This window comes from Danio aesculapii, chromosome 5, assembly GCF_903798145.1.
Source record: "Danio aesculapii chromosome 5, fDanAes4.1, whole genome shotgun sequence".
In the NCBI taxonomy this organism is placed as follows: domain Eukaryota; kingdom Metazoa; phylum Chordata; class Actinopteri; order Cypriniformes; family Danionidae; genus Danio; species Danio aesculapii.
The window spans coordinates 8954696-8978954 of NC_079439.1; the positions used below are offsets into that span (position 1 = coordinate 8954696).

The 24259-nt window shown below is 35.4% G+C and overlaps 1 protein-coding gene across 1 annotated transcript in view; it reads right to left on the reverse strand.

The window, feature by feature from the left end:
• Positions 1-1785: 1785 nt before the first annotated feature.
• rictora (RPTOR independent companion of MTOR, complex 2 a) overlaps positions 1786-24259 on the reverse strand; it is an 81380-nt gene continuing 58906 nt past the window's right edge. The window contains exons 31-38 of the mRNA XM_056457330.1: positions 23978-24259; positions 18596-18773; positions 17651-17735; positions 13791-14006; positions 11864-12019; positions 9853-9976; positions 9641-9779; positions 1786-3598 (exon numbers count right to left, since the gene is read on the reverse strand). The exon at positions 23978-24259 is cut by the window's right edge and continues 673 nt beyond it. Coding sequence (XP_056313305.1) covers positions 3539-3598; positions 9641-9779; positions 9853-9976; positions 11864-12019; positions 13791-14006; positions 17651-17735; positions 18596-18773; positions 23978-24259 — 1240 coding nt within the window. The 3' untranslated portion in view covers positions 1786-3538. The remainder of the gene's footprint in view (positions 3599-9640; positions 9780-9852; positions 9977-11863; positions 12020-13790; positions 14007-17650; positions 17736-18595; positions 18774-23977) is intronic.

Here is a 24259-nt window from a genome sequence, read left to right on the forward strand (position 1 = left end):
AATCCAATGTTTTTAAAGAGATTAGTTGACTTTACTTTAAAATGGTGAGTAAATTTGATGTTTTTTAAAGTGATTAGTTGACTTTACTTTGAAAAGTAAGTACATCCAATGTTTATAAAGTGATTAGTTGACTTTACTTTGAAAAAGTAAGTACATCCAATGGTTTTAATGCGATTAGTTTGACTTTTAATTTGGAAAAAATGGGGTAAATCTGATGTTTTTTAATGCGATTAGTTGACTTTACTTTGAAAAGGTGAATAAATCCAATGTTTTTAAAGAGATTAGTTGACTTTACTTTAAAATGGTGAGTAAATTTGATGTTTTTTTAAAGTGATTAGTTGACTTTACTTTGAAAAAGTAAGTACATCCAATGTTTATAAAGTGATTAGTTGACTTTACTTTGAAAAAGTAAGTACATCCAATGGTTTTAATGCGATTAGTTGACTTTAATTTGGAAAAATGGGTAAATTTGATGTTTTTTAAAGTGATTAGTTGACTTTACTTTGAAAAGGTAAATAAATCCAATGTTTTTAAAGAGATTAGTTGACTTTACTTTAAAACAGTGAGTAAACCTGATGTTTTTAAAGTGATTAGTTAACTTAACTTTAAAATGGTGAGTAAATTTGATGTTTTTTAAAGTGATTAGTTGACTTTACTTTGAAAAAGTGAGTAAATCCAATGTTTTTAAAGCGATTAGTTGACTTTACTTTGAAAAGAAATCGTTAAATCTGATGTTTTAAATAAGTTGACTTTAAAACAGTGAGTAAACCTCATGTTTATAAAGCGATTGGTTGACTTTAAAACAGTGAGTAACTCTGATGTTTTTAAAGCAATTAGTTAAATACTTTGAAGCAGCAAGTAAACCTGATGTTTTAAAGTGATTAGTTGACGTTACTTTTGAAAAATGGGTAAATATGTTTTTAATGCAATTAGTTGACTTTACTTTAAAAACATTGGATTTACTCGCTTTTTCAAAGTGATTAGTTAACGTTAATTCGAAAAAAGTAAATCTGATGTTTTTAAAGCAATTAGTTGACTTTACTTTGAAAAAGTGAGTAAATCTGATGTTTTTACTGCGATTAGTTGACTTTACTTTGGAAACAAATGGTTAAATCTGACGTTTTTAAATTAGTTGACTTTACTTTGAAAGAGGAAGTAAACCTGATGCTTTTAAAGTGATTAGTTGACGTTACTTTAAAGCTGTGCTGATGTTTTTTTAAAGAGATTAGTTGACTTTAAAACAGCAACTAAATCTGATGTTTTTAAAGCAATTAGTGGACTTTACTTTAAAACAGCGAGTAAACCTGATGTTTTTAAATCGATTAGTTGACTTTACTTTAAAACAGTGAGTAAACCTGATGTTTTTAAAGCAATTAGTGGACTTTACTTTAAAACAGCGAGTAAACCTGATGTTTTTAAAGCGATTAGTTGACTTTACTTTAAAACAGCGAGTAAATCTGATGTTTTTGAAGCGATTAGTTGACTTTACTTTAAAACAGTGAGTAAACCTGATGTTTTTAAAGCGATTAGTTGACTTTACTTTAAAACAGTGAGTAAACCTGATGTTTTTGAAGCGATTAGTTGACTTTACTTTATAACAGCAATTAAACCTGATGTTTTTAAAGCGATTAGTTGACGTTACTTTAAAGCTGGGCTGATGTTTTTTTAAAGAGATTAGTTGACTTTACTTTAAAACAGTGAGTAAACCTGATGTTTTTGAAGCGATTAGTTGACTTTACTTTAAAACAGTGAGTAAACCTGATGTTTTTAAAGCCATAAGTTGCCTTTTTTTTTAAGTAAGTAAATTTATTGCTTTTAAAGCAGTTAGTTGACTTAAAGTGAGTAAATCAATTACCTTTAGGGTTTGGCATATTCTTTATCTAATCAATAAAGTAACTGAACTTGTGCATTATTCCAAAAATGAAATTAAGTTAACTTAACAATTCCAAGTTACAACAAGTTTCCTCACTTTAAGTAAAGCCAACTTGTCGCTTTTAAGGGAACGGGTTTACTTACTTTTATTTTTAAGTACAGTAACTAATTGATTTTTACAGTGTATTGGACATTAACTTAGAATTACTATAATTGTCCTGAAATCTAAAAATGAAACATAATACTAATTGTATTGACTTGTATTTATTGTATTGAAAAAACGAAATACTTTTCTGTTGTAGTCAACATCAAGTCAAAGATTTGGTGAGCAGCACAATATTGAACAGAATATTCCAAAGGTACTTGATGATCACTTTTAGTAAACGTATCAATAAAACTAACCCATGCATGATTATGTTTATCCGGTTTAACTTCCTGCAAAACTTATCATCAATGTCCCACCATCAGATCAGATAACAGGGACGAATGAGTATTGTTTGATATCTGTAAACTTTCTACACAGACATACACCAACCACGGTTTGTCCAAAGTATTGTGCATCCAGGTCACATTTAAAGAGACAGCTCACACAAAACTGAACATTCTGTCATCATTTATTTTTTCTAAACCTGCTTGAGTTTCTTAATTCTGTTGAACACAAAAGAAGCTACTTTGAAGAATGTTGGAAACCAGTAACCATTGACTGGTATTCCATAGTATTTGTTCTTCCTTTTATGGAAGTCAATGGCTACAGGTTCTCTTCAAGATATTGTCTTTAGTAACAGAAGAAAGAAACCCATAAATGTTTGAGGGAGCTTAAATAGTGCAAACATTTTCATTTTTGGGTGAACTATCCCTTTAATTTCAAAATCAGATTATAAAAATTGATGATAATCAAAGAGAATTTGGCTTCACGATAATGATAAAGTGACCTATACTTGATATTATGCTAATTCATCAGATTCACCCTAGTACTTGTGAAAAAATCCACACTATTACCAATCGAAGTAGCTCAGTGACGAAGTATATGTGTATCAGTGCTCGCATGTGTGTTTTAATACATTTCCAGCAATAGATGCTAATGTTTGCATGTCCCACACCACATTTTCCCCCCCAAAACACAGAATTCTGATTGTCTGGAGGTCATAAAAAATAAATTAAACCGCGCATACAAAAACAAATAAATAGCATGAATGCGATTGACATTTTTTTTTGCCCGTTCTCACTTCTGGAAGTCTTAAATTTCATAGTCGAATCATTCGCAGTGGCACATTTGTTTGTAGTGTTAATGTTTGTGAAATATTGGGAATTATATACACACATACACACACACACACACACGCGCATACACCAGTGCAGAGAAGTGTTCAGCTCATCTGTGCATCTGGAAATCTTAAAGTGTAAACAGCATTTCATTTTTCCTCTCTCTTGAAATAGTTTGTTTGTTGTGCACGCTCAGATCAGACCGTCTGAAGTTCACCTGTTTCACAGTCTGATGACCTTTTTGGTAAACTGCTCCATCTGAAGGTTTCCTGCAAGCGTTTACTTCCTCTCCTCCATCTGTCCTCTATTTCCACTTATTCATGCGTCTCTGTTTTGAACGAGAGAAGATGAGGATGATGATGATGATGGAGGCAGTGAAGTGTTCAGGAAGCTGACAGAGGCATCAAGACTCTGCGTCCTCCACTGATGGTTTAGTCAACACTGCTTCGGCTTCATCATACAGCTGGAGAAAAACAAAAACGATAAGTCATCATTATACATGCACTATAACCAGGGCTTGACTTTAACAACGCCAACCCGCTAAACACGGGTAAATTTTACCTGTGGTGGGTTAGACAGACATTCCCACTAGCAGGGGCGTAGCAACCGGGGGGGACGGGGGACACACGTCCCCCTCACTTTTTGGAAACAGGTTATTCTGTCCCCCGACTGGCCCACACGTTTTATTTGACCTAGCGGCCGCAAGTGTTCTCTGATTTGTTACTTGATTTGAGTGAACGATCACTCAGCCAATCACAGCGCGAATCTCTTGAGCGTCTGCCACGAGCTTCATTCATTGACTTTGCAGTCTTAGACAGAGATGATGCAGAAGGAAGCAACAGCTACAGCTGGGTAAATCACGGTAAATCACTAACGTTACAGAATCCTAATTTGTTCCGTTTCGAAGTGAGAACCATAAAGTCCCTGGTGCTGGTGTCTTGTCTGGCGCTGAGCCAGAGAAAGACAGCGGGGTTAAGTTGGTTTTGTTTTCGGTATTCCTGACACATTCAGTGACGAACGGCATTAACTAAAAAACCTCTAACCCTAAAAAGATCTAAACTGTATTCCCTACAGAAAGGACAGAGCTGGTTATGTTTCACAGCTGTCTTTCTTTTTTCGCTCGATATTACGAGCACTGCTTGAGCAGTCGCAATATGCGTTTAGCCAGAGAGAGCTCGCGCTGACCTAAACTCTCAGTAAGGGACCGTTTTTTTTTTTTTTTTTTTCGAAAACAAGACCAACTTAACTCTGCTTTTTTACGGCCTATTGCTTAATTTATGATTTAGACATGTAAATACACACAAGTACTAGTAAAACAAGAACTTTAGCGTTTGTAAAACACACAAGGAAGTCTAACAATCCATTAAAATATAATTTGCAGATGTGTTTTAATCATATCAGATACACATACTGAAAGTAACTATAAAGTTGAATGTACTCCTCTCTAAGTTCACCAACCACATACTTGCATGTATTTGGGGAGTAACTGGTGAATTTACGTGTTGAATCCTGCGTGTTCTGCTTTTATGAATGACGCATCAGCCGCAAGAACACATGGCGATGTCCATCTCACGTGATATGTCTAGTATCAACTTGCAATTTTGCAATTGTAGTTTTTAAAAATATTTTCACACAGAGTAATGCTTAAATTAAATGTGTGTGGTTCTGTTTATTTATTGTTATTATTAATATTATGTAATTATTTTAGAATTTTGGTTAAAAGATTATTAAATAAACTTTAATGCTAATAAATCATTAATCACTTTTGGGTGACCATACAGCTGTCCCCCCCACTTTTAAAATGGCTGTTACGCCCCTGCCCACTAGCCACTTTGGCTGGTTGAAAATTATTTTTAAATTGCCAGAGCTAGCTCATCACTAAAGATTAGAATTTATTTATTTATTATATATTTATTGCCACATCAGCAACTTATGGCTATTTCGTGGCCAATTGGATATACATTATAATATTACATGATGAAAACAAATTCGTATTATATAAAAAAAATTTCTTATATAAAAATAGACAAATATATAAAATATAAATATATAAAATTCACAAAAAAATGTATTCAAACTTTAATATGATTTTTCAGTTCTATTTTTGATAATAAAAATGTAAAACTCTTCCTGGTGGTACTTTTTAAAAATGTCCATCAAAATACTCTCCTTATAAAAATTTTGTCCAATGGAATTTAAACTTCTACATTCCAACAAAATATGTTTGATGGTGTTGCGTTGGCAGGTGTGTTTGTTTGTGTGTGTGTTTGTCTCTCTCTCTCTCTCTCTCTCCCTCTTTCCACCTGCAGGCCCCGCCCTAATTACATAGGCGACGTGCCCTGGGATTGGAGGAAGTAACCCAGGGCGACCTTTAAAAAGAGATCAACGGGCGTAGGGAGAGGAGAGCGAGTTTTGTTGGCGTGTTGTTGATATTTTGATAAAGTTATTCCTGTTGTTGAGTTGTTTTCGTTGATTGTATTTCTCGTGCTGTTGTGCTAGTGTTGACTTTGTGTTGTATACCAACCCGTGTTTCCCCTTCCTATTATTTTTGTTTTGGTTTTTGTTGATTGTTAATATTGTAAATATATACACGGTAAGAGGCCGTAGGGGTTGGACGCCACTTTTCTTTTTTGTAAATATTTTCACCTGTGTTTTTGTTAGTCAGGGAGATCGGTGTAGATTTTGTATTTTTATTTCTGTTATTTTATTAGGTGTAGTAAGTTTCATTTGGGTGTTTAGTTAGTGTATTTTTGTTTATTATTTTATGTGGGTTCACCCCGAGGTATTTGGCTTCACGTTTACATTTAGGCAAGGCAAGGCAAGTTTATTTATATAGCACATTTCATACACAGTGGCAATTCAAAGTGCTTTACATAAACAGGAATAAAAGAAACAAGTATAAGAGAAATAAAACAAATAATAAAAATGGTAAAAATAGAAATAAAATAAAATAAAAGCTGATAAAATGTGTTATAAAAGAATTAAAAAGAAGAGAAAAACATAGTAGTTCGATCTGTCGGACGTAGCACAGTGCTCATTCAGTAAAGGCACAGCTAAACAGATGTGTTTTCAGTCTTGATTTGAACGTGCCTAATGTTGGAGCACATCTGATCATTTCTGGAAGCTGATTCCAGAAGCGAGGGGCGTAGTAGCTGAAAGCCGATTCATCCTGCTTTGACTGAACTCTTGGGATTTCTAATCTATTTGATCCTAAAGATCTGAGTGATCTGTTAGGTTTGTATTCAATGAGCATATTTAGGTGATTCTTCGTTATTTAATAAATATGAATGTGTCAACCTAGAATGTCTAATTCGACATCTGGTATAGACCGTCTGATCATGCCTGGTTTCGAAATTATAATTTGCTAAATGTCTTTCATGTATTTTCAGGTAAATTTCATATAATTTGTTGTTGATGCAGTTGTCCCATTCTCTTTGCCATGTTTCGTTTATGTACAAATTGATGGTGGGTTTCAAGTCATCAGGAGAAATTAAACATTCGGTCACATTCAAAGAGATAGCCTTTTTTGCAGCTTCATCTGCCAGCTCATTTCCACGTAGTCCCATATGACCTGGAATCTAACAGAAGATAATGTTGAACTTCTGATTTTCTAGTGTTGTCATTTTCTTTAAAATCATGGACATTATGGGGTGATCATACTTAGAAGCTTCAAGTGCTTGAAGACAGGATTTGGAATCTGTGCAAATTAAAAAGTTACGATGCTGTGTCCTTTCCATTGCATAGGCTTCTGCTGTGTAAATTGAACTTTCTCCTGGAACCCGAGTACCAAAGACCATCATCTTTAAACACTACTGCTGCTGTTACTCCTTAGTCTGTAAGATTAGAATTTAAGTTTAAGACCATTAGTCAATAAGAGCGCAAATGTGATCTTAGAATCGAGAAGTAGCACGATTGATAACTGTTCGCGCGAGCAAAAGAAAGCAGGTGAATAGCGAATGAGAGGATGATCAGGCGCACAGTGAGACGCAGGCAATCCTCGCTCACTGATGATATTGTAAAGTAGGAGGACGGTGCATGCATGAGCACCACTTTTTCCAGTCTTTTTTTTAAAGAGAAATGATCTCTCCAGTTGTGATTTCAGGCACGGTTGCTGGTCACACTTTATTTTGATGGTCCGTTTGTTGAGTTTAAGTTAAAATTGCAACTAATTCTCAATAGATTATATGTAGACTTTTAGGTTGGGGTTAGTGTAAGCTGACATCTAGTTGCAAAGTTTCTTATAGTCAGTTAAATGTCTATTGAAGGAGCAGTATCAACAGACAATAAGCAGACAGTCTACTAATACTCAAATGGACCATCAAAATAAAGTGTTACCCAGATGCTTTGTGCAAGGAAACGGAACACAGGAGCCTTTAAGGACTCACGCGCATCACATCATCTGTGCACGCACAAGTGCTTAAAAGCTCCAGTGTCCCATTTCTCCTGTTTAATAGGAGATTAACTTTCCATTTCTCTATAGTTAACTGGTGATCTGAGACCTTTAGCCTGGATAGACTGCTGTGTATAGTTTTAGACAAATGAGAACATTTTTAATGAATATTTTTGTTAAATAAGAAGTTATATTTTGCTTGTTTTGATTTAAACTCTGTGGTGTGGCCAGAAAAAAAAGGTAAATTCTTAATGTTGAGCCCTAAAAAGTCATGTGAAATAAAACTAACTGTAATTTGACACTATGAAACTACAACCCATATGCTCATGCTTATTAAGCAAGGTCACAACACACAAAAAAAACTTGGACACAACACACAATTTAACCTCCTAGGGCTTAGTAGCCACATACGTGGACAGCACATTTTAGCTCTTAAGTGGCTATTTAAAATACTTTGAATGTTTTATATTTTGTTACAGACATACAGTGTCATCCTGCAACTGTTTTTCAGCATATGAAATGTCCCAAAGACTACTTTTACCCGCCCAAAATGGGGAAAAAAGGTTGTTTTTACTCTGATAGTCAAAGCAAGTCCAAAAAAATGTATATGTTATATATGCATTGAAAAACTGTCTGGAAAAAGTGTTTTATGTACATTCGGAGCAAGAGTCCACATATATGGACATTCTTTTTATCTAAAAGTACATCATATCAAAAGGTGACACTTCGGTTTTATTCTAATTAGGTTTCAATAAGCTCAAATAGCAAAGAGAAATAAAACAACACCTATAAAAAACACATCAAGAGGTTAAATCAAGTATTTTTTGCATGCCAAAGTCAAATTTTAGCATATGAAATATATTTTCCCAACAACAAAAATGTGGCTAGTAAAAATGGTGTTGGATGATGTTTGAAAGCCACCAGCCACAGTGGATTGTGGTCAAAAAAGTTAATGTCAAGCCCTGAGAAACACATTTCTAAACATAATAGCTTTAATAACTCATTTCTAATAACTGATTTATTTTATCTTTGCCATGATGACAGTACATAATATTTGACTAGATATTTTTCAACATACTGGTATTCAGCTTAAAGTGACATTTAAAGATTTAACTAGATTAATTAGGCAATTTAATTGCCGAAATAAAACAAATAACATTTTCTCCCGAAAAAAAAAATTATAGGAAAAACTGTGAAAAATTCCTTGCTCTGTTAAACATCATTTGGGAAATTTTTGAAAAAAGAAAAATCATTGGCAAATCATTTTGACTTTAGCTGTAAGTAACTATTGAAATGAATGGGTTTCATAGTGCAGAGCTTTCCTTGTCCAGTGTGAAACCCATTTAAGATCATGCTATGGCCTGAAGAAAGTGTGAATTCTTTTATTCAGCCATTTTTCTCCTTCAGATAATAAGTGTAAAATATATTTCTGTAATTGTGTCTGTTCACCCTAAAAAAGTTACAAATTTGAAATATATAAATAAATAAAGATGTTTTTGCTTTTACAACAAGTAAAAACAGCACTATTGTGAAATATTAGTATACTTTAAAATTACAATTTTCAATTTTAAAATATATTTTAAATCAATTTCTGTGATGAAAAGCTGATTACTCCAGTCTGATGTGACCTTTCAGAAATCATTCTAATATGCCCATTTAATGCTTAATTATTACAGACAGTTAATCATTATTAATGGTTCTTTTTATTTTATTAAGTGTTTGCTTATTTGCTTAAGTGGTTGCTTATTTTTTACGGAAATCTATGATACAGTCTATGATATTTTGTTTCAGGACTCTTTGATAAATCGACAGATAAAAACATTTGTTTACCTGCCTATAACTTTAAAAAAACGGAGATTTTTCGTGCTTAATTTGTCTCCTGTAATTTGTATATTTGTTCATATAAAGAAAAATAAATACATGGAACGTTTTTTTAATTAAGCTATTGTGTCCACCTTTTTAAATTTATTATTTGGGTGGTCCCTGGTATGACCAAGAGTCTGTAACCAAATGGAGAAGATATACACAAGCCATATAAACTCAGAGACCTTTAATTCAAGTGCTGTAAAATGATTGTGGTGGAAGTAAAAGAAGTGTTTATAATTAATGGCGTACCGGAATGAACTGCACATCCTGGAAGAGCTCTTGGATGAAGCGGCGTGAGGCCAGACGGAAGGTGCAGGAAGCCAGCAGGAAGGAAACCTCGGAGTACAGGCAGATGTCATCAAACGCGTACGGAAACTTCTCCTTTATCCTGCAATTGGTAGCAGAATGTTATGCACAGGAAAGACACCGAACACACATGCAGTTCTTTTTACTGTTCTTACGTCAGCAGGCCAGTTTCATGTCCTTTGGTACCGACTGAAGAGCTGAGGTTGATGACGAGCCGCAGAACCTCTTTTCTCAGCAGAACTCGACAGGCTGGCCCGTCCTCAGATATGGCCTTCCCTCCTACACAAACACATCTGTTAGATGTCTGTTCTGTTGCTCTTTAAACTAAATTAAAGATACTTGGGCTTTCACGCATCAAGTTTCTCTCGTTTTTCCTGCATGCCAGAATGAGTTCTTTTTAATTCAATATTTTTTTCTGAGCAAAGTGACCATCATGCATTTTTAACATCATTTAAATATATAAAATAATGTTGATAACAAACCAAATGTCATTAAAATAAAGTAGCAGAGCCTTTTTTAGAACAGTAGACTCTATATATACATACATAATTTAATAACAAAATTTGTCTGAATATCTGTCATAACTTCATGCTTATACAAATATGAAAACTTCCAAAATAAAAATGTGTATTAACATAATGTGTAATTAGTATATATTTAGGTGTATATATAGAGTTAGGTCCATAACTATTGGGACACTGACACAATTCTAACAGTTTGGCTCTACTCACCAACATACTGGATTTGAAATAAAATACACCTAGATGTGCTTTAACTGTAGACTGTCAGCTTTAATTTGAGGGTTTTTACATCCAAATCAGGTGAACGCTGTAGGAATTACAACAGTTTGCATATTTGCCTCCCTCTTGTCAAGGGTCCAAAAGTAACTGCACAACTGGCTTCTAAGCTGTTCCATGGCCAGGTGTGTGTTATTCCCTCATTATCCCAATTACAATGAGCAGATAAAAGGTCCAGAGTTCATTTCAAGTGTGCTATTTGCATTTGGAATCTGTTACTGTCAACTCTCAAGATGAGATCCAAAGAGCTGTCACTCTCAGTCAAACAGGCCATCGTTAGGCTAGAAAAAAACAAAACAAACCCATCAGAGAGATTGCAAAAACATCAGGCATGGCCAAAACAACTGTGTGGAACATTCTTAATAAGAAGGAACGCACCAGTGAGCTCAGCAAGACCCGGAAGACCACGGAAACAACTGTGGTGGACGACCAAAGAATTCTTTCCCTGGTAAAGAAAACACCCTTCACAACAGCTGGCCAGATCAAGAACATTCTCCAGGAGATAGGTGTATGTGTGTCAAAGTCAAGAATCAAGAGAAGACTACACCAGAGTGAATACAGAGGGTTCAACACAAGATGTAAACCATTGGGGAGCCTTAAAAACAGGAAGGCCAGATTAGAGTTCTAAAAAAGCTTTTACAGTGCTGCAACAACATCCTATGGACAGATGAGATCAAGATCAACTTGTACCAGAGTGATGTAAAGAGAAGAGTATGGAAAAGGAAAGGAACTGTTCATGATCTAAGCAGTGAAGCATGGTGGTGGTAGTGTCATGACGTGGGCATGTATGGGTGTCAATGGAACTGGTTCTCTTGTATTTATTGATGATGTGACTGCTGACAAAAGCAGCAGGATAATTCTGAAGTGTTTCAGGCAATATTATCAGCTCATATTCAGTTATTGCTTCAGAACTCATTGAACGGTGCTTTACAGTGCAGATGGACAATGACCCAAAGCATACTGCAAACGCAACCAAAGTGTTTTTGAAGGGAAAGAAGTGGAAGTTATGCAATGGCCAAGTCAATCACCTGACTTGAACCCGATTGAAGGGAAAATGCCCCAAGAACAAGCAGGAACTGAAGACAGTTGCTGTACAGGCCTGGCAGAGCACCACTCGGAATGAAACCCAGCATCTGGTGATGTCTATGTGTTCCAGACTTCAGGCTGTAATTGACTGCAAAGGATTTGCAACCAAGTATTAAAGTGAAAGTTTGATTTATGATTATTATTCTGTCCAGTTACTTTTGGACCCTTAACAAGTGGGAGGCAAATATGCAAACTGTTGTAATTCCTACACCATTTACCTGATTTTGATGTAAATACCCTAAAAAAAAGAGGTGAAAGTGAACTAGCGCTGCTCCTCACTCACCCAGGATGATGTCAGTGCTGGGAGTGCTGCAGGCGGAGCCCTGACTGACGGCCGCGTCACTGCAGCCCGACACCCCAGAGAACTTGGACTGAGCGACCACCTCCAAGTGATTATGGAATGGCTGACTGTGCCACTGAGAGAAACCATCAGACAGATCTGCCAGAGAGAAAGAGAGAGAGGAAGAGAGAGAGTGTGAATTTAGGGTTCCCACACTTTCATGAACAGTGTTAAAGATGCATACACAGGCGAATTCCATTAATAACAAGAAATAACATAGCAATCTTAACTTTAGGTTTTGGAGGAATCACAAAATATAAGGCCTATATCCAACTGTTTATCCTAATTTCAGAAAGAAAAGGGGTTGTTGAACTGGGTTATTGTCCATTTATTCATATAGATTTGCTCTTTTTTTGAACTAGGCTACATCATTTGCACTATTTGGTCCAAACTCTAGCGCTCGCGAGCAGAGATCTGAAGTGTCTTTAACACTCTATTACAGGAAACTACTTTATAACTCTCAATTCTGGGGCAGAGAATGTGTTGGACTCCCACACCAAGCATTTGTTTTTAATCTTGGTTTATCTGGCAAAGAAATGTATACTTTTTTGTGGTCATCTCTTCAGGTACCCTCCTTTAAAACGTGGTTGTCTCAAGTATGTACGCCATTACCAATCAAGAAACTCACCTATGACATGCATCAAAAGTCTGATTTTTGGAAGCTATGGAAACCTTTTTGGCATTTCATGAATAATTTCTCTTGATTTTCTATTCTACGGTGCACATTTAGCTCCTAGCCTGACTGTATTATCCTGGTTATCTGTTTGTATATTTCCCATTATTTCCTACTGTATAGCTGAGACTGTTTTAGAATGTTGTGATGCATTAACTGACGATTAATAAAAAATAAATAAATAAAAATAACTCTTCTGACCATCTATCTAAGAATTCTGATTTTTTTGCAACTTTATTAGTCAGAATTGTGAGATATACAATTGAAGTCAGAATTATTAGCCCCCTTGTTGAATTATTCCCTCAATTTCTGTTTAACAGAGAGCAGATTTCTTAAACACATTTCTAAACATAATAGTTTTAATAACTCATTTCTAATAACTGATTTATTTTATCTTTGCCATGATAACAGTAAATAATATTTTACTAGATATTTTTCAAGACACTTCTATACAGCTTAGTGACATTTAAAGACTTAACTAGGTTAATTGGGTTAACTAGGCAGGTTAGGGTAATTAGGCAAGATATTGTATAACGATGGTTTGTTCTGTAGACTATTGAAAATATTTAGCTTAAAGGGGCTAATAATTTTGACCTTAAAATGGATTTTGAAAAATTAAAAACTGCTTTTACTCTAGCCAAAATAAAACAAATAAGACTTTCTCCAGAAGAAAAAATATTATCAGACATACTGTAAAAATGTCCTTGCTCTGTCAAACAAATTCAAGCGGGGGCTAATAATTCTGACTTCAACTGTATATATTTGAGAGTCAGCATTCAGACGTACTCAGAATTATCTCAGACATCTCATTATCAAACAATTGAGACTTTATTTATTAGTAATCTGATTTTTTCCCTTCACAATTCTGACTAAATAGCTCACAAATTTGAGTTGACATCTAACAATTCTGAGAAAAAAGGCAGAATTGCACGCTTGCATCACGCTATTCTGAGATTAAAAAGTTGCAATACTTTTTTTTTATTCAGTGGCTGGAACTGGTTTCCATAAACATCCGCTTGGACACCATTAAAACAACAATTACAATATTTTCATAAACCTACATCACATACAACCAATCATTTCTAATAGACATGGTAATACAACATTGAAAAAATATAATGTCATTAATAATTTGATTACACATTCTTATGCACTCTTTTTCTAAAACAGCAGGATAATTTAAGGACTTTTTCTCACCATTGTGATTGTGCGTGTTGTTCAGGTGGTTATGTGTGTGTGAGCCGAGGGCGTTGATAGCGCTGCAGTAAAGGCAGTTCTGCTCTGTGTGTTCCTGTAAGCCTGTGGTCTCCTCTGCCCCCAGCAGGTGGTGCTGCTCCGACCGGCTGCTGTTGAGCAGCTCTGTGATGCTCACCTGCTGCTTCAGTGGAGGACCACGACACGATTCTAGGAAACCTGAGAGTGGAAATATGCAACAAAAAAAAAAAAAAAAACACCACACAGAAGCAGTCTTTTAAAATTATTAAGCATTCAACATTTCTGTTAAAGGCATTAAAGGGGATCTATTACGCAAAAATTACTTTTATAAGGGGTTTAAACACAGTTGTGTGAATATAACCAGCCACTAATAATCAATAATCAAACGTGAATTAATTCTATTTGTTATAATCACACTTTACTAAAACGGTCTGCTGAGTGCCTTAGTGTCCCACTCGCTAATAATTAATATTTATTAATTGATTAATATCCATTTTTCCCCATTTTTGCTTATAATTATTTTTTAATTCTTGATACCACAGGGTAAATGACTATAATACTTTTCATGATTATGGTTATAATATTTGAATAGAATTACACTGTTTCATACCAAAGTTTAAGTGTCTGTAAGTTGTTTGGAAATAAGTCTCTTATGACCACAAAGGTGTTTATTTGTTCAAAGAAATAGTGAAATGGTAATCACTTGAAATATTACAATTTAAAATATGTCAATTTATAAAACATTTTTTAAATAAAAGTCATTTATTGTGATGCAAAGCTAAAATTTCAGCATCATTACTTCAGTTTTTTTAGTTGCTGTAGCATTTTTTAATGAGTTCGATACTTTTTAAATATTGAAAACTGTCTTTATCTTGTCATTCTGTATGAATATATGATCCCTAAAATGGATCTGGATGGCCGAGTGTCTTAGTGTCCCAGCAGTGATGATATACAGCCATATTGCACATCTCCCTTTGTACGTGTCATCAAAGGGGGAAAGCCCCGCCCATTAGTGACCATCTCTCACTCATAGACACAGACAGCCCTGAGTGAGAAGCAGCTGTCTGCCATTAAAATTTTGAATCTGCTGCTATGGTCACACAAAGATGTTTATATTGTAGCTCCACCCTCGTTTGAAAAAAAAAAAAAAGGGCTGGGACCACAATCTCATTTTGAATTTAAAGCAACAGTCAATAAAAAAAAGCATAAAAGGGACAGATTTAAAAAGGTATAAAACATTACAGTAATCTGAATCTGAAAACTTGTTCCCACTGACTTCCATAGTAGGAAAAACAAATACTATGGGAGTCAATGGTTACAGGTTTTTAGCTTTCCTCAAAATATCTTCTTTTGTGTTTAAAAATGTTATAAAACATTACAATTTAAATGAGTGATGTACTATTAAATGTTATATTCATCAAAGAATCATGAAAAATATGCATCCGGGTTTACACAAAACAGCACAACTGCCCTCATCACTGATAGTAAAAAAATGTTTAAAGAAAATTAAATTAGCATATTAGACAATTTCTAAAGAATCGGGTGATGCTGAAGACTATGTTTGGGAATTGTTTAGAAATGTTCGAAAAGATACCTTGAATTCAATACCTGAACATTACATTTTGTCCAATACCAATTATATAAAATTTGACTTTGAAATATTGAATTCAATTCATCTTTATTTCTATAGCGCTTTTGCAATGTAGATCAGGGGTCTCAAACTCAAATTGGGCATTTCAGTGACTGACAACTCATAGGAGGGCCATTTTAACATTCAAGTATTTCAGTTTACTAAAAAAGCCAATTCCGTCTTTCAGAAGAGACGTTAAACTGAGGTCCTGACTCTCTGTGGTCATTAAAAATACCATGGCACTTCTACCATGGCACTTCCTGGAGTAGGGGTGTATCCTCTGTGTCCTGGCCAAATTCCCTCTATTGGCTCACCATGGCCTCCCAATCATCCCCATCCACCAAATTGGGTCTTTCACCGTCTCTCCACTCCACCAATAGGTTGTGTGTGGTGAGCGCACTGGTTGGGCATTGGGCATTTCAGTGACTGACAACTCATAGGAGGGCCATTTTAACATTCAAGTACAAGAAAAAAGTGAAAACCTGACATCTTAGGACCTTCACTTTTGTCAGTTGTTGAAGTTTGTTCCTCGCCACTGTCGCTAATGGCTTGCTTGGTTTTGGGAATTGTGGAGCTGCTCATCGATGGATTTGCTCTTCAGTGTTTGGACTCTCAGTAGTGGAAGATTAAACCACACTGAAATAAACTAAACTGAACTTAAACTCTGAAAACTGAACTGACACTGCTCAGTTTACTATAATCTTCCATGATAAGCTGCTTTGACACAATCTACATAGTAAAAGAGCTATAGAAATAAAGGTGACTTGAACTGCTATCCTTAAAGTTGTAAGTCCTTAAAGTTATTCTTTTTTTTATTATTATAATTTTTTTCACCTTTAATGTATAGAACAGTAGCGATTATTGACAGGTAAGCATGGGGAGCAGAGAGCGGAGGAAGGATCAGCATAGGACCGCGAGGCGGGAATTGAACTCGGGTCGACGTGAGCATCGGAGCGCATGTGTCGATGCACTAACCACTACACCACTGACGCTGACCTTAAAGTTAATCTTTTTAAGAAAATATGCATGTATGGCTTTTCAGGAGAGATCCAGATCTATTGTAGTGATCAAATATTGATACAGAATGATTCAGAAAATAAAGACATTTTTCAATATTTGGTGATATCAAGACACTTTGGTCAGTACCTAAAAAGTTCTCATTACTCATAAAACTCATTTACCAACGCTACCAAAAACTGCAGTAATGGTGCTGAAATTTCAGCTTTGTCACAGGAATAAATGACTTTTTGAAATGTATTGACAGATATTTTAGATTGTAATGTTTCAAATATATTATTGTGTTACTATATCTTTGATAAAATAAATACATTTGTGATCATAAGAGACTTCCAAACAACTTACACACCCTCAAACTTACATAAAACAGTGCATTTCAATTGAAATATAACCATATGATTATTAATGATTATGGTTATATTTCTATTAAAATATTATGTTAATCATTAATATTATTATGGTCATTAACCCTCTGATAGCTTTCGGTCAAACATTTTTTAGAGCGCAATAATTAAAAAATAATTAAAAATAAAAATTACAAAATTAAAAAACATACATATTGTTTTCAATGGGAAAAATGGATGTTAGTTACTGCATAAATATTAATTATTACCACAAAACAATCAAAATAATATAGAAAAAATATTATTAAACAAATATAAATTTGATTGACTTTACTAAAAAAGCCAATTCCGTCTTTCAGAAGAGACGTTAAACTGAGGTCCTGAATCTCTGTGGTCATTAAAAATCCCATGGCACTTCTTATAAAGAGTAGGGGTGTATCCTCTGTGTCCTGGCCAAATTCCCTCTATTGGCCCATCATGGCCTCCCAATCATCCCCATCCACCAAATTGGGTCTTTCACTGTCTCTCCACTCCACCAATAGCTGGTGTGTGGTGAGCGCACTGGTGCTGCTGTCCTGTGGCTGCCGTTGCATCATCCAAGTGGATGCTGCACACTGGTGGTGGTGTGGAGAGACCCCCTCTCATGATTGTGAAGCACTTTGGGTGTATAGCCATACACAATAAATGAGCTATATAAATACACATTACATTCCAAAAAAAAAAAAAAAAACCCTGTATTTTACAGGCATCCGTCCCTTCTTAATAGCCTAAAACTGCAAGTGTGATTCACAAATAAGGCACACAAGAAGGTTAATAATAACAATACTGAAAAAGAAAAGTAAGGGTCATACCATCTGATTCTCCAAAATTAAATTTAGATGATTTATCTCCAGCCGGAGGACTCGTTCTCTTCTGGAAATATGACGTTTCTTTAATCTAAAAAAATTAAATATAAACACATCACAATTAACCAAGACACAAGCCTACTAACATTTTTTAATCTATTCATCATAAAACAGTAAAAAATACTAAGCATCCTTAGCCACACAATCAGAACTACATGCCATCCACATAGGAGGCACAAAAGTGAATTAACATTTTTTTAAAAATCTGAATTTAAACCAACATATAATTTTTGTTTGCTTTGTTGTAAATAAAACAATTTATAGTTGAAGTAGGACTGGTCAACCAATCGAAAAGTAATCGAAATCAACATTAATAACTTAATATTAATAATCGATCTGATTTTTCCAGGTCTATTTTTTCAATTACTTTCCCTACCACGTGTGGAGTCACATGACCCCGCTCTGTTCAGACTGATTTATACTTCTGCATCGAGCGCACTGGTCTGCCACAACCTTCGTGTGGTCGCATACCCACCCGCTCATCTCTCAAACTAGCTACAAAAAAAAAAGTAAATCAAGTAATGCACCCCACATTCAAAAATCTCTCACTGGTAATATGTGAACTTATTTACTGCACAAAAATTGAACTGTGTGAGCAAAAAACCAAAACAAATAAAATAATCGTTTATTAATCGAGTTCAAATGTTCAATTAATTAAGATTTAGACTTTAGGCCAAATTGCCCAGCCATAAGTTGAAGTCAGAACTATTCCCTGTATTTACTCTAGTCGAAATAAAGCAAATAAGACTTTCTTCAGAAGATAAAATATTATAGGAAATACTGTGAAAAATTCCTTGCTCTGTTAAACATCATTTGGGAAATATTCGAAAATAGGAGAGCTAATAATTTTGATTTCAACTGTATATACTCTACACCACCAAAAAAATTTACCTGAAACATATTGTTGATGTCCAAGGGCAGCGCCAGGCCGATGTAGTCCTCACTGCAACCGAAGGTGGCGCTAGAGACCATGGAGCGCAGGGAAGAGGAGCGCTGCAGAGTGGAGTGATTGATGGGACTCAACAAGTCCTCCTTATCCAGAGACGCAAAACTCAGAGCTTTCAAAAACCTGTAAGAGGAGTGAACACAAGCACATGCACTGTAAAATATTAGCTCTAATACTACAAATATCCATCAAACTTTTATTTATTAGAGAGCTCTATTATGCCATTCTAAAGTTCGCATGAATCGGAGGCTGCAACCGTTTGTTTTATTCGTATTGTGACACAGTTCCTAGAGAAACAGAACATTAAAAGAGAAAACAGTGGGCGTGGCTTGTTTTTCTACTGCGAGCTGACTGGACATAGTAAAGTTCATCCAGAAAGATGGGGAAAAGGGTTTTGGAGAGATATTATAACCTAACAGACACCTCCTCCCTATTTCTGTTTGCTATCAAAACTGACAGTTAGAGGGGCGTGGTTAAGTTTGTTAGCCATGCTAGACACTCGAGCGATTTGTGAAACAGCCACTAGATGGTGCGGTGGCCATTTTAGAATGAAAATTCCAATAGAACAACAGCATCTTATAAGTCTGTAAAATAAACTATTAAAAGTGCTGATGATTGTGATTGTAAGTGTTGTATTGTCGTCTTTCAGGTTGTATCTCAGCTTTAATGCACTTTTTAAATAAATAAATAAAAAACAAAGCAGCTGCTTGCCATCGCGACAGCAATGAGATCCAATGGACAGCTGATCGCTTTCACTCCAAAATGGCGGAATCGCGGGGCTGTTGCTGGGCACTGATGTCGCAATGGAACGTTCTATTGAGTGTCGCCTCTTGGTCATTTTAAGCTCTTTGGCCACACCCAATACCTAAGACTATTAAGAGAATTTAACTGAAAACAAACAGGAAGTGTATTTACAGATTTTAATTAAAGATTATAAAGGCTAATAAAACTATTAGTTTTAACTTAATGACATCCACAGATGCATTGTTTACCACAAAACTAGCAATGTGAGCTAACAAAACCAATATGGTTAGTTTTGATTTCATGTGTACTTGACTTTCTTAACTGTGTCTTTAAAGTTTCCCTAAAATAGGTGTACATCGATCCAACAAAATGAAAACAACACCAATTTCATCACAACGCACATTGCAATAACTTGCAGCATCAGCTATTTCCTCACAGAATGTCAAAAAGCATGCCTGTAATTTACAATAACAACAATTGGACACAACATGCCCAATTAACTAATAACACAACACCAACAAAATCTAAAGGATCTGCAGGAGTAGAGTTATCATCATCAGCACTACGTCATCTAGGTTAGGGCTGAGTGATTCGGAAATATATCTTATTTGGATTTTTCTGACTTCCAATAGTGATTTGCTTTGCAATGTAATTTGGTGAAGTCAGTCTTAAGCTCAATGTCCTCAATAGTGTGCAGCACACATTTTAAATGAAAAGAATTCAAGATGCTTTAACTGTATATGCACACTACCTGACAAAAGTCTTGCCGTCAATCCCAGTTGTGAGAGCAACAAATAATAACTTGACTTCTAGTTGATCATTTGGAAAAGTGTAGATTTTCTGATAAATCATCTGTTGAACTGAATCCCAATCATCATAAATACTGCAGAAGGTCTATTGGAAACCGCATGGACCCAAGATTTTTATAGAAATCAGTCAAGTTTGGTGAAGGAAAAATCATGGTTTGGGGTTACATTCAGAATGGGGGCGTGCAAGAGATCTGCGAGTGGATGGCAACATCAACAGCCTGAGGTATAAAGACATTTGTGCTGCCCATTACATTACAAACCACAGAAGAGGGCAAATTCTTCAGCAGGATAGCGCTCCTCATACTTCAGCCTCCACACCAAGATTTTCCAGGATTGGCCATCCCAGTCACCAGGCATGAACATTATTAAGCATGTCTGGGGTAAGATGAAGGAGGAGACATTGAAGATGAATCTAAAGAATCTTGATGAACTCTGGGAGTCCTGCAAGAACGGTTTCTTTGCCATTTCAGATGACTTTATTAATAAGTGATTTGAGTCAGTGCAGAGATGTATGGATGCAGTCCTCCAAGCTCATGAAAGTCAGACACAATATTTATTCTTTTTCCACTGCAGCATTTCTTTATATTCTATACTGGACATTATTTCTGTTAAATGACAAGACTTTTGTCTAAGCAAAGTCAGACCTTACTGTCCTAAATAACTCCTTAAAGATCAAGGCATAATCATTTATTTTGGTCAAATAAGTGTAATCTAGAGGCCTTTGGCTTTTATATAAGCCACTTCTGATAGCAAATAATCAACTAGAAGTCAAGTTATTATTTGCTGTTCCTAAAACTTGGATAGGCAACAAGACTTTTGTCAGGTAGTGTTGATACATATTTATCAACTGTCTATATAAACATAGCTTATGTGTACTGTATGTCTGTAAATGCAGTCATTATTTCTTTCATATGCATCATGCGTGTTCGTGTTTCACTTCACAAGTAGAAAGCACTATACATTCTGATGTGACAATAGCTTTGATAATACAAGTTCAAGCATTAACAAAACATCAGAATTAACCTTTACATATTTTTTATAATAGAACTTAGTGATGTTTGTCATATTATTGGCCATTATTGCTTCTACTGATAATCTGTTGGGTTTCTGAATGTTAATTAAGCTTGGATCTTATGTATTTATATTGGATTCGCATTGCAACCTTTTGTGATTAGCCAATCGGAATGAGTCAAATTGTGATTGCAATTTGATTCTGATTAAATCGCTCAGCGCTAATCTAGGTATGCTTCAGCAACATCTGACCAAGTCTTTCAGGTGCATCAAAATCCAGTCACTAACTCATCATAAAATGTGAATGAATGACTGAAATATGGAGAATCTACAGTATTTAGGGGACACTGACTGGAACTGGAACTGTCACACAGGATGGGATGCTGCTCTCTACAGTATTTCTACACTAAACTCTACGGTGGGTCAAAGCTAAAGAGGGGATTGTATTTTTGATCCACTCTACCCACCATGGCACAAGAGTTCTGGACAGTCTGCGACTGGAGCTGAACGGCCCACAATACCTTTTAGGAGAACACCTGAGGACCAGCAAAAACACCCTGATCTCCATCTGCACGTTTGTACATGGATGAATGTCACAACATGTCAAGTCATAATTTAAACCAAATTCACCTACAAATATATAATTTCTTTGCTCTTCATTTATATTATTTTCTGCTATAATTATTTTGTATTATATAAAACTAGTAAAAAAGAAATTAATATACAGTTGAAGTCAGAATTATTAGCCCCCCTTTGAATTTATTATTCTTTTTTTAAATGTTTTCGAAATGATGTTTAACAGAGCAAGGAAATTTTCACAGTATGTCTGATAATATTTTTTCTTCTGGAGAAAGTCTTATTTGTTTTATTTAGGCAAATTTTTTAAAAACCATTTTAAGGTCAAAATTATTAGCCCTTTCAAGCTATTTTTTTCTGGATAGTCTACAGAACAAACCATCATTATACAATAACTTGCCTAATTACCCTAACCTGCCTAGTTAACCTAATTAACCTAGTTAAGCCTTTAAATGTCACTTTAAGCTGTGTAGAAGTGTCTTGAAAAATATCTAGTCAAATATTATTTACTGTCATCATGGCAAAGATAAAATAAATCAGTTTTTAGAAATGAGTTATTAAAACTATTGTGTTTAGAAATGTGTTGACAAAATCTTCGCTCTGTCAAACAGAAAATAAACAGGGGGGGGCTAATAATTCTGACTTCAACCTCGATTAAGACTTTTTAATACCTTTTAAGGGCATTAATTTTCTCATAATTGATCATCAATTTTTAATACTTTTTAAGACCCCCGGTAGAGCTGCACAATTATTTGAAAAAAGATCGCGATCTCGATTTGACCCCTAGATGATCTTAATCCAGAATTTCTACGATTCTGCCAATGATATTTTTAAGTTCAGGAGAGAAGCAAAGGCAGCCACACAAGTCTTCACATTGTTTTACATACGTTGCTCAGCGACATGTACACCTCCAAATGTTACTGTATTTATAAGGTATAATTTACCCAAAAATCTCATTTCTGTCTTCCTGTAATGATGTATTCGCGGCCGCGAAATCACACGTGACTTGAGCTGCTGACCGTGAGCTGTTACCACAGAGAGGGAGGGCACGCGCCCTACTTAATGATAGACTACTTTAGTGAACCGAATCTGCATGGGCTGTGAATAACAGGTAATAAAGTTGTAAATAACATTCAGTTTGGGACACAGAGTGATCGTTTGTGAGCCGCGCAGGAAAGTATGAAAAGCTCTTAGCAGTGAAAATGAAACCGAAAGCGAAAGTCATTTAAATAATCATTTCGCATTTTAGAGATGACTGCAACAAAAGTTTAATATGTTTTTCTTTCATAGCGAACACAAAGTGTTGTGCATGAAAATAACCGTTTAACAGTGTCAGTATAGCTACTCTAGCCTATATAATGCAAGAGGGAATCTGATCATGACAAATGTCTGAATTTACTAGTAAAAAAAAACGAATAATGTTGTCAATGACAGATTGCAAGCATACTGTACGTCTCGAACATAATAATTCAACATCAGAATTATGAATAGTTGTATTCTGATGTCATCCCTTTACTGTGCATTAATGACCACGACAAATTTAAAGTCTATTCAAGCCCACTTTTCAAAGTCTATTCAAAATTTAGCATTTTAACCAACAGTACACTACACATAATATTAATATTGTTGTTTCACCATATGTTTGAGAAATGACAACAATAATAGCCTACTCATATTAACCTTTATTTTACATCTATAGAATCGTGAGAAAATCGTGATCTTTACTTTAAGCGATTCTCATTTTAGCCAGAATCGTGCAGCTCTACCCCGCGGACACCCTGAATAGTCTTCAGCCAATCAGGACACAGAACACTATGCGCTAACCAAGACGCAGAACCCAATGCACTGTAGAAAATAAAAAAGCATGTCAAATTGCACTAAAAAAGTAGGCTGCAAAAGGTGAACTCCATTTTATAGCGAGGGACCACTGTATCAGATTTTTCCAATATCTTGCAGCCCTAGTAGAATAATAGGATACAGCTGCATCTACTAAAAACCCCAAGCCAAATGTCACAAATTAAATCTGGGAATAATAAAACAAAAACACAGAACAAATTAAAAAAATGAAGATAAAAATAAAACGGTATTTTACTTTATTCACCATCCTCTGTATTGTTAGATTGACGGCTAGAACCATTAAATATACACACTAGAGGCTAAATACACAGTATAGTAAATGTTGCATACCTGCGTGGAGTGAGCCGTGTGTCGAGGCTGCGTGTCTTCATGGTGATGGTGTCAGTAAACAGCACGTCTTTAGCAGGAGACGCCAGCGCTTCACTGTGGGACAGGGATGGGTGAATCCTCTGCTGCTGCAGCCGTTTCAGCGTGGCATATCCCAGTGCGTCCCGCGGGCTTGTGTACATGTAACTACAGTCCACCAGGCTCTTAATAGTAGCCACTGAGGGGGATTTCAGTGACTGTGCACGCCGTGGCAGCGTGTGCGCCGATCCAGGAGGAACCAGCGAC